At 42.9% G+C, this 11,857-nt stretch overlaps 1 protein-coding gene across 1 annotated transcript in view; it reads right to left on the bottom strand.

Annotated features, from left to right (window-relative positions):
- The window catches only part of DAPP1 (dual adaptor of phosphotyrosine and 3-phosphoinositides 1), a 51,831-nt gene extending 40,233 nt beyond the window's left edge, over nucleotides 1–11,598 (bottom strand). The window contains exon 1 of the mRNA XM_012810559.1: nucleotides 11,438–11,598. Within this exon, the coding sequence (XP_012666013.1) occupies nucleotides 11,438–11,541 (104 nt within the window). The 5' untranslated portion in view covers nucleotides 11,542–11,598. The remainder of the gene's footprint in view (nucleotides 1–11,437) is intronic.
- Between the last annotated feature and the right edge of the window lie 259 nt (nucleotides 11,599–11,857).

The raw sequence follows: 11,857 nt of genomic DNA, 5'->3' as shown, positions 1-11,857 counted from the left end.
CACACACTAAGGTGGCCCACATTGCACTGGTTTCTCTACACACACTGGGGCAGCCCACATTGCACTGGTTTCTCTACACACACTAAGGCGGCCCAGATCGCACTGGTTTCTCTACACACACCGGGGCAGCCCAGATTGTACTGGCTTCTTCAGAATTGCATCACAGAGCAGATTCACACTGAACCTACCCTTGATGAAAACTCTCAATAGGTCGTTTTTCTCTGCTGCCAAAAGGGTGATGCCTTCAGAATCGAGTGCAGTTAAGAAACCTTGCTGGCACTGGGAAAGGCCAAACGAGAAGGACTGGTAAGGAGTGGCCAACCTGGTCACACACATCCAGGGGGGAGCTTTGGTGAGGAAAGTTCTGCTTTTGTTTCCATTTCCCCAGCTGGTCTATCTGATCCAATGACTTTTCACTTATTAGCTACCTGACCTCATGCAAGTAGCAACCTCAGCTTTCTCATGGTCAAGGTGAGTAGTAATAATGCCTAAAGAAAAACCTTCACCTACAGGGTGTCCATAAAGTTTAAGTGCACATGAACTTTATGGACACCTTGTATTTTCATATGTTGGAACACTGTCTCCTTTATATACTTTTTATACAATTCTTTAGCTCTTATAGAAGAAAACAAGCTACAAACTTTCTTTAATTGTGCTATGCATCTATTTTGAATATGCCCGATGTGCTGGGTGTTGGGAATATACTTCAATATGGTTTGGAACAGGTTTATTTTCCTGAAACTAAAAATGAAAAAAAAAAACTAAAAAAAAAAAAAAATTCTTTTTGTCTCATTTTTCCTGAAGAAGTAAAAAAGAGCAAGACACTAATATTTTTAATAATACATTTGAAGCAATGTTATATTTGCCTTTCTCCCTAAGGCCCCCGTGTTGTCATAATTGCATCTCAGAGCTAACAGAGTCAACAGACCAGAGACAAATCAAGCTTCCAAAAATATATATTTGTATTGGGTTTATAAGATTATCAAAAGCAGCAATTGACCTTGAAAGAAACAGTGGTATTATCGCTTCCATGACACAGTAACAAATTAGGAAACACCCACTCACTAAAGAATTTTCAAAGCTGCCTCAGTTAGATACAGGAAATAAAGTCAACCACAGAGCAAGCAGACAGGCTATATCCAGAAAGCTGGTCCACAGTTCAGCCTCCTCTCCTTTCATTCTAGTGCCTTTTCAAGCTAGAACCTTCTGGAAAACTGCCCCAGAATATTGGAAACTTTTTCACAGTTTCTTTCTACTGGGTTTTATTGTTTTAATTTACTGGCCTAAGTTTTTATATCTCTTTTGCTCTGTCCTTTAAAAGAGAGACCTTCAAACTTTTTTGAATTGGGCCACATATAAAATATGTTTTATATCACTTGCTATGTACACACACATACTCCCCACAAACACACACACCCCCAAAAAGTTACAGGAAGTAACACATCCTTCTATACACTATTTACTCTAATATTTTCTTTTTCATTTCTTTTGAACAGATTTTCATGTGACCCACTAGATTCACTGTAAGACCACTAGTATGTTGCACCTGGTGTTTGAAAACTAGTGCAAAGCATTGCTATTCAAAGTTTGGAAAAATAGCACCGGCACCACCTGGGCTTTTGCTAGAATTGCACACTCTCAGGCCCTGCCCTTGACCTGCCGAGCTCCCGTGATCGTCCTGCAGTTTAGAGTCTGAGAAGCATGGATGTGAGTGAGGAACTGTCAGGCCTAAAAACTTTAATTTACCTTAATAACATCGATGGGTTACAGTAATTGCCATCTGGAGAAAAAGGCAAAGGAAAATACTTAACTAAGTTGCTTTTCAGTATCAATGAAGAGGGAAGGAGAAGGATCTGCAGGTGAATATAAAAAAAAAATCACCAAATAGCCGCCTTCTGAGTGAGTTGGACAGTAAATGTTATAGGAGCAAGAGCTCATGATGGCTTGAAGGATCAGGAAAAGCTTCACGAAGGAGGTAGATGAAGAGGTGAGGGTTGAAGAATTGATAGAAGAGTCACTAGGTGGGGAGAGAAAAGGGCATTTCCAGAGGAGGAATGGCCTGCGCAAAGGCACTGGGGTTGACATGTGCAGGGTGAATTCGGGCAACTGCACGCCCAGCTAGAGTATATCGTATAGGTTGGGAGTGGTGCTAAGTGACACTGGAATACCAGGCGGGCAAAGAAAGCAATTATACATTTTAAGACGTGAGCCACACAGCCATTTTGATTGGCTATTTCTTTTCTTTTCTTTTTTTAACCAGCCAACACCTTGATTGCATGGATTGTGTATTTCTTGATGACAAAATTTCCTTGTAACCCACATCTACAGACTATTCATATACTATTTAATGACATATTTTTATCCTTTCTGGCAAAGAGAAGTGAACTAGAATTTAGATTCTGTTCTATCAGAGTTATTGATAGTACATACATTTCAACCCATGCCAAGAACAGAAACTCTTGATTGTGTGAAAGCAGCTAAAAAGGCCCTGGAATAGCCGATGAAAGTGCTCTTCTTTAGAAAATTTTCTTTTTTTATTTCATTTTCAAAATTCCTACTATTGAATGACACTGACACACCTCTGAACTCTGGCAAATGCTTCTCGATGGCCATGGCACACACAGTTCATTGATCTTTCTTGCCAACCTGGTGCTCAGCCTCACAGTCCTGGGTACCAGGTTGATCCCCACTTTCAACAATCTGCACTTGGGTTAATTTGTCTTCAGCACTTGATTCATTCCATAGTTTCTCTTGCCTGTTAATTTCATTCATGTTCATTTGTTCATGGGGCTGGTGACAGGTTCTTCAATTTCCTGAAAGATAAATCACCTGGTCTTCTATGCCTTCAGAAACCATGGATTTAGGATAAGGAACTATCTTAACTCAAGGGCTATCAGTGCTGTGATCTGCGTTATTGTAGGGCTGTGACATGTCTAAGGCAAAACGGTGTCCACACAGCCACATTTAAATCATACATTCACAAGCATGGGTTTATCTTTCCACTGATGGTAGCAATGGACCCTGTCCAAGCAGAACCAAGGAGAGGCTTTGTGAAGGATTTTGGCAATTCTAATAAGGTCTCAGACAGGCATAGTGTGATGCCTGAGGGAGCCTGAAGAAAGACTCCCCAGTCTTCCCAACAGGGAGGTTTCTGTGATGGAACCAGCAAGGCTGCGGCTTTCTGTATTACCCTTCTAAATGTGCACATTTACACGTGCTAATAGCAGAGCTAAATGGTGAGGCCAGCTGCCCAGCCTTGAGCAAAAAAAGCTGAGTGATGACAGAGGCAGTGTGTGAATATCTCAGAAATTCATGAATTAAAGGTGCGTCCCATGTTCTCTGGTGGGAGTCAAGGTTGAGCTGAAGACAAACAGGACTGAAAGGGAGGAGAGAATTCTGTGGGAGTTAGAGACCCGGATAAACCTGTTCCTGAAGGAATCTGAGGAAAGAGGCAGAAGTTGTGGGGAAACAGAAACACACAGAGGCACAGAGTGGCACCAAAGTCACAGAGCTACAGACAGAGAGAAAGGTAGAGTTACAAGACACGAAGACAGAGAAAGGCCCACTGGCTTACACAGAGAGCCAGGAGCACCAGGACACACCTGCAGATGCCAACAGAGTGATCCAGAAGACAGAGCAGAGACAGGACGCAAACACACAAGGAGAGATGCACAAAGCCCTCCTCAGAGGTGGATCGGCAAACCCAGGGACATCAGAGACACGGCGGATCAGAGGGACAGAGCTGCTGACTTGGAGGAGGGGTGGAAACTGCACCTTGCTGCAGCAGAGGTCCCTCGTCCAGTCCCCAGGGCAGCCTGCACGGTGCAGGAATGGCTTCAAGAGAAGAGCACCACCATTCCTCAGTGACTGGATGAGACATTGAGGAGGCCTGGTACAACTGGGCAAGGATTGGAAACTAGAGAGTCTCTTGGGAAGGCTCACCTCCAAGTGCACTCAAGCTTCACTGTGCACCTACTCTGGTTACTCTTGTAACCTGTATCTCATAAGGTGCTGGCTCAGGGCAGTTGCCTTCAGACCGCGATTGCCACTGACAACTTGCCATTGTGAACTAGTACAGGAGATAAGAGAGAGTCACTTTCAGGAAGCTACAACTGCAGGAAAAAGCCCTAAACTTTGGGGGATGTAAAAAAAATATAGGCGGATCTTATTTCACTAGTTACCCTTTTCTGTTTCATGGTTCAGATGATAATCACAACCAGCATCAATTATCTCACCAGTAAAATTCACTGGGCATAACGGGGACTGAGTGATTCTGAGGGTGACGAATGCAAATTGGTGTGCTGAAGGCTTGCCAGGGGAAGTCAGGAACCTTGAGGTCTAGTCTTGACCTTGACTCAACTTGGAGCAAATCAACAAACACTGAAACATCTGCTCTTTGTCAAGTGATGTGCACAGATGGAGAAGACAGCAATGTGTAACCTCCAGTCCTGCTGCTAAGGAATTCTCCATCAGAACGAGTTTACTGCAATTTAGCCAAAAGCAGGTGGCCAAACCTCTTAGCTTCTTAGGATTGACAAAATGGTTCTAAGATTATCTGGTGAATCAACCAAAAACATATAGTCTACTGGTGGTGAGTCAGAACCCTAGGAGAGGTAATATGAAACCCAGGAACTAAGGTGTTTGTGGGACATTAATGTTTTTAATTGTTTTAATACCATTTTGCAAAATATACATAAAAGCAGTAGAACTAGTTTTGTTTAGATGTGAATCACGTATTATGTTCAGCTCAGTGGAATTGCTGGTTTAACCGGTTCCCTCCTGGCCATTCTCAGGTCAGCCTTCTAGTTTCCTATTCACTAATCTATATGCTGCCCTGCTGGTTAGTTTCCTTGGCTCTGGACTTGTTTCCACCCATCATGCTGATCTACCAGATTAGTTTACCTAAAAAGAAAACATGATGACCAAGTAATTTCACATTCCCACAAACATCATTGAGTCCATATTGTTCATTGACCAAATCTATTTTAGACCCTCTGGAATCTGGACCACCCAAAATATTCAGACTCTAGCAGAGGGAAACAGGTGAGCCCAGGAAAAACCAGACCCAGAGTCTGCCTGGAGATGGACTAAAAAAGAGATGATGGAAAAAATATCTGACCAAGAAGTAAGAGCAAAATCATATAAACAGTACAGTGACAATTCAATCTCTGCATATTGTGTGTTTACAGAGAAATATTTTTTAAAAATTTAAAAAGAATTAGACCAATGCAATATTAGGTGTTAGTGCATGGCTAACATCTTGGGGCTTTTATTTCTCAAATGTTAATAATTAATACAGGGTGTCTGTAAAATTTGTGTGCAATTTAAAAGTTTTAAACTTTAAATTGCACCTGAACTTTACTGACAGCCTGCATGTATTACTATTATTCTGGACGTTTATTATGAGTAATTTCATACATGTAGTCAACTATAAAATAGTATTAATAATACCCACACTTAAAGAATACCCGATTTTAGGGAGAATAATTTTTTACCTGTTGTCATTTTTTAATCTATATATTCTATAGCTTTAAAGTACAGATATCATGCACTTTACCCTTGAATAATTCAATGTGTCTATAAAAAGTAGCATCCTCTTATGTAACCATCATACTGCCGTCAAAACAAATTAGTGCTCTTCTGCTTTATGAAGTTATAAATATTTTTAAGTTAAGAAGGTCCAGCAACAGATAACAGGGACATGCACTAGTGGCAGGAAGTCCGGGGAAGCATGACCACAGAGAAGCTGGAGGTGAGCAAGGGCCACCGGTATGGTGATGACAGTACCAGAACTGCAAGAGGAAAGCCAGGTGGAAGCTTCTCACAGGGGGAGGCTGGGGCAGGTGGAGGCCAGAACCCGACCCAGTGAACACTGACACCAGCTGGGTCCCGAGGACTGAGGGGTCTGAGTCCATGTGGGCTCTTCTTATTTTCTGAATCCTTGACTATTTCGCCATTTTCTTTCTTTCATTTGTGCCATTTTCTTTGTATAAAATGTCATCTTTTCTGACCTCAGCTGATGAAAGTCCTATCAGCTCCAAGACCACCTTTTTCACTCCCAGCAGTCTCCTCCCTTCCTGCCATGGCCAGCTGTTTTATCCAGGCACAGTGACTGCCCTCTGCCCACATGATGCTGCCTGCTAACTCCGTCTGGACTCGCATCCCCTGTCCCTGAACGGCCACTCCTTCCTTGCTGCCAAGCCTAACATCATCCTGCCACAGACGGATCTCTGACTGAATAAAAGACGAGTTAAATGGGCCACTCCACCCAACGTGGAGAACTGTAGGATCAATGGAGGAAGAAGGAAGTCACCCCAAGGAGGAACAGAAAAAAACAACAACCGAGGAGGAAATTCATTTGAGTTGGGAGAGATGGAGCTGTGCCCTAGTTACCCACCACCATACAACCACAGGAGCACCACCTTCCATTTTCAGAGTCCAAGATTACAGAATTATGCACGGAAGAGGAACAAGTGCCTTGCTCTGGTTGGTGTCACCCCTCTGTCAACAGGACGTTGGCCCACCTTTGTGTGCATGTGCACGTTATTATTACAGGAGGAACAATGTCCTTTATAATACGCTTTGCTGATGGGGCGATCACGGAGCTTCCTTCTCCTCTCAGTTCCCACTGGCACCCATAAGTTGTACTAGTGTAAGAAGAAGAGAGAAGTTGGACAAAATTAGGAAGTTGCCTTAATGGTCAAACAGAAAGGCTCTGTAGCAGAACTCCTGGATTTGAAGGTTTATTAGAATGTAACCTTGGGCCACATGATTAAAGCTTTGTCTTTCACTTTTACCATCTGTAAATGGGAGTGACATTAGTAATAGTACCCACCTGATAGTAGTGTGTGCATTAAATAAATTCATACACGCAAAGAATTTTAAATAGTTTCAAATTGCACGCTAAGCATTCAACAATTACTAATTTCCATTAACAGGATGCAAACTTCCCATCAGTGGGCACTGCCAGTTAGCACAACACAGCAGAAGAAGCAAAGAGCAAAGCTGTGGGGTAAACTCCTAGGCACGTCTCTGCCCCACCTCTTACCAGATGTGTAGGCTGGACCATGCACTTACCTTATTTAAATTCACGGTACCGTGCTGAAATGTCTGGGCTAACTGACATAATGCTGTGAATGGCATGGTGCTGGTGTATGGTTGGGGCTCTCAGTAAATAATGACTGAATAATGCAACAGAAAAGCAACCTGATTTGTGAAGTAAGCTGCGCGTCGGACCCAGACACTCTGGGACGTCAGGCAATGTGGTTTCTCTGCTCCTGAATCTCCTCACATCTCAAGTTGGAATATTAATGCCTTCTGAAGACCAGGGATAGTGTCTGCACAACATCCACCTCAAAATGTTTTGCTTATTATTACTTATTCCCTGGGTGGGTAAACTACCAGCTGAGGGTCGATTCCTGCCAGCCACCTGTTTCTGACTGAGAGGCAAGAATGGCTTCACATTCTGAAATGGTTGTGGGAAAAAAAGAAGGACATTTTGTGACTCATGAAAATTATATGAAATTCACATTTCCGCATCCACAAATATGTTTTGTTTGAACACCATCACAGACATCTGCGTCTGTGTTCCCGGGTAGTTTTCCCACAGTAATGGCAGATGTAAGTAGCTGTGGCAGAGATCATAAGGCCTGCAATACCTCAAATATTTATGACCTGGTCCTTTATTTTAAAAAATTTGTTGATTTCCAGGCAGTGCCTGTGGCTCAAAGGAGTAGGGCGCCGGCCTCACATACCAGAGGTAGCGGGTTCAAACCCAGCCCCAGCCAAAAACTGCAAAAAAAAAAAAAAAAAAAATTTTGCTGATTTCTAACCTACTCTAACCTTCTTTTATATGTGGAAAATTAAAGGGCAGAGAAATGAAGATATTTTGATTAATTTATTTAAATATCCAGAGCTTAGAATGTAGTTTGTTGGCACTGGCCAACCCAGCCAGACACTAGCACTTTCCTGTAAAATTTGAGATCTGGGAAAGTATATAAAAAAGGGAATCTTCATTATATTTTTCACTCTGGAATAGGTCTGATTAGATAATTTTATTATTTATTTTGAAAATGCCCTGAACTATTTTTATTTGAGAGTATCCCTTTTGTGTTCATGGCTATATATAACTCTACTATTCCTATACTATCTTGTAGGAATTTTTGTTAGAGCCAAAGAATTGCTGGAATTTTCAATAATTAACTAAGTGGTCAAGTCTATACCAGTTTATTACGCAGGTGATGTCCCTAGCATTTATTCCTTATTTTATTTCCCTATCTCTTCATTTTGAAAACAGCAAACAGTCAGACTGGACTGCCCTAGTCCACCTCTTGCTTCTCCCCCACCAGTCCCTATACCCCCTGCTCTCCCCCAGTGCCCACCTCCTCCCCAGTCCCACACCGCCAAGGGTAAGTGAAGCTAAGCAACAATTTCAGATGATTTTATTTCCACATTTATGCATTTAGGATGAAAGAAAATAAATGGTCTTAGACTGACACTCTCGTAAATGAGACACGGAAATGCATCTGAGTTGCTTGCTTTAGGTACTTTAGAAAACAATAACCCCGTGCTCTGAGCAAATTGATCAAGGCCTAGAAAGGAAAGTGATGGGTTTGCTGCAGTCCAGGGCTGCATTTACAGGATTTACATGTTCCAGAGCCTGAAGAAAAACAGGGACCCAAGAACAAGGACTCTGTAGTTTATGTCTATTGAAAGTAGAAACATAAGAATGTATACTTGAATAACCTATTAAAACAATTTAAAATTTAAGGCATTAAACCAGCCACACTTTGTCTATCAATTACATTCAATCATTTTGTTTTTATGAAGCTCTTTAAAACTGAATTAACTGGAAGGTTTGGTACAGATCATACCTCTCCAGTATAAAGGTTCAGAGAAAAAGTTTCATTCATACTCAGTATTCTGCAAGAGGCAACAAGTCATTGTAAAGCGTTCCCAAATAATTACCTATGAGAAGTGTATCAGGGACATACCAGAGGTGGCAGGCCCTGGCTCAAGTTGATTATTAAATATTCAATTTTGCAAGTTATGATGGGAGTATTTACACCAGGAAATCAGGTAAATTTTAGAAACCAGGGCTTCCTCTACCACCCACCCACCTCACATGGTTTTCCTGCATACCATTGAGTATGTTTAAAGAAGTCAGGCTACTGAGAGTTATTATTGGGGGAATGAAAATGTTCTAAAACTGATTTAGGATATGGCTGTGTCACCCTGAAAGTTACTAAAAATTAATGAATTGCACACTTGACATGGGTAGATTTTATGGTATGTAAAATATACCTTAATAAAATCGCTAACTCAAATGCCTCCAAACCAATGAACAAAGTGCCAACAATTATTTTGGTAGCTTTAAGATTCAAGTACACATTCAACAGACTTGAAAAATAAAGGCATTTTTAATCGATGCTTTGGGTTGGTATATATTCTGTGCAGTGATTCTTAAGCTCCATCAGTCTCACTGTGGAATTACTTCGAGAGTTTAAAAAGGAAGAAGCTTCCCTGCAGAAACACTGATGTCATTTGTCAGGTATGTGGCTTGGGCAGCAGGAGTTTTTAAAAACTCCTTGAGTTGTTCTAATGCACAATGAAGATTGAGAACTCAGACTACAGAGCAGTTTCCCCAGTTGCCCATTATTACAGAAATCATCTCCCCATGTTTAATAAATTTCCAGGCCTTCTGAAATAGGGACGTCTGGACATAAATGCACCTTGTGTGTGGGTGTGCATGTGTGTACGTGAGGGAGACTTTGGGTTTTTCCTGGAGGAAAGACCCAGTGGCATTTTCCCTGTGGGATTTACCTGTAGTTGCTTCCTGCTATTGGCATGACAGTGAGGCACAGAGATGTAGTTTAGTTCTTCTCTGTCACGTCATGACACACGTGTGTCATTTAAATGTGTGTCCACAGTACTGAAATTCCGGGAGTCTGATTATCAAAAAGATTGTTTGTATAACTGAAGAATCAGAATCAAATATCTCCTCTTGTCTCTTTCTCCTTTGGGGCTTCCTAGTGTGATGGACTGCAAATGTGATAAAACATTATAGCTTTAATGATTCAATAAGTATTACAGCTTATTGATTCAATACAGCAGTAAGTGAGAACTCAAAGCCCAGCTTTCGTGCTGAACTTTGTGACACCTGTTTTGCAAGGTCACAGAGGAATCTTTTACCTCTTCCGTTTGGAGATTCTATCTAGAAGGACAAAGAGATCCTAGAACTCTGACTTCCTCATAAGGGGAGTTTTCTTTATTTGAAGTTCTAGATCTAGTTACATCTGATTTGCCAAATGAAGTTACAATTAAATTCGGAGATGTCAATTTTAAAACGTAAAAGCAGGGATTATTTTGAACTATTACAGTAATATGATACAAAAAGATACAATCTCTGTAGTCTTCACACAGAGAGGTCTCAACTCCATTTTGGTTTTTCTTGCAGAGAGCATAGCCTTTAGCAGGTTTGAGTCTCAGCTGTGTCATTTAAATGACGTCTGACTAGTAGGCAAGTCATTCAGACTTGTTTCGTCCCTGATAAGATGAAGATGACCAGTTTCTATGTCACTGTGTCATTGTGAAGATTTGGAGTTTTTACCCAGACAGAAGGTACAGTTTTCATCTCTCCTCATGCACAGGTGTCAAAACCACCCTGGAGGGATATTCCGGGGCTTTGGGAGGAAGGTCCAGTTTCTCCTGGAAATACCCTGTTCCTCTCTTGTGTAATACTCACTTCTTTTATTAACTACCCTGATGGGTTGCCTTGTCTGGGTTCCTGCTTAAAGACAGAACTCCAGGGACTCCACCTGCCTAAGCTTACCTGTTGAGAGCAGAAATTCCATCTTCTGTTTGGATAGTCAGCTCTGCTGCCCCTCCAGACGAGATGTGACATTATAGCTTTAGTGATTTGATAAGCAGCTCACGCAGTGACAGGCAGAGTAGCACAGAGCAAGCTAGCTGCAGAAACTTCCTCATTCTGCCTTTTGAAAAAGCCCCACTCCCGGACAGGACAGTAGGCTTTCTCTCTAGCTTACTGTAACACAGTCTTCTGACACTCCCTAGGTCAGGGTTCAAAACTCTTGAACGGCCCATTTATTTATCAACCAGAGCGACATCAAGGAAACCAAGCCACACCACCATCACCTCCCACACCCTAATGCTGTCCCTATTCTCAAAGAATGCCAGATGTTCGAGTCTCATCCCATGTTCTCAAACCTACGTATTTTCACATCTGAAAAGTCATGTATGCCTTTACAAGGCAAGGAGCCCCAACTGGAAGTACCCAACAGACACGAACGAAAAGAGTACAAGGGTAGAAAGAGGGTAGGGCTGCCGAAGAAACGACATGGGATCAGAGCCGGCCCGCAGGTGGGTGTGGGGAGCCGGTGTCCACGCAGCAGGCGCTCTGAGGGGACATGTCTCTTACCCCAGGTCCTCCAGCAGCTCAGCTTCTCCTCCATCCGACCTGCTCCACAGCTGTGAGCGATTCCGGGTGCTCATCTTCCCTTCTGGAAGTTCTGCTCTGCCCATTCGCGCCCTTTGCAGAGGCAGGGAGAGAGAGAGGAGAGAGAGGGGCTGGGCTGCTCCTGGCCCTGGCTCTCAGTGGCAGAGGAGCCTGCGGGCTCCGGGGCTTCAAGGCGAGGAAGTGAAACTGGTTACTCCTCCCACTCCACTCAGCAGGCCGGCGCCGACAGGAGCGGCCGGCAGGCAGGAAGTATGCAAAGTCAGGTAGGGGCCTCCAGCGCTGGGGCTCTGTGTCAGGGGAGACGCAGAGAAGCCTCTGCACCTGCGACGGACGGGGCTGCGCCCACGGGAAGCCAAACCCGGCCCTCCCCAGCCGGAGGGC

Source organism: Otolemur garnettii, unplaced genomic scaffold (genome assembly GCF_000181295.1).
Source record: "Otolemur garnettii isolate 467f Iridium unplaced genomic scaffold, OtoGar3 scaffold00137, whole genome shotgun sequence".
NCBI lineage: Eukaryota > Metazoa > Chordata > Mammalia > Primates > Galagidae > Otolemur > Otolemur garnettii.
This window is presented reverse-complemented; position numbering and strand designations above follow the sequence as displayed.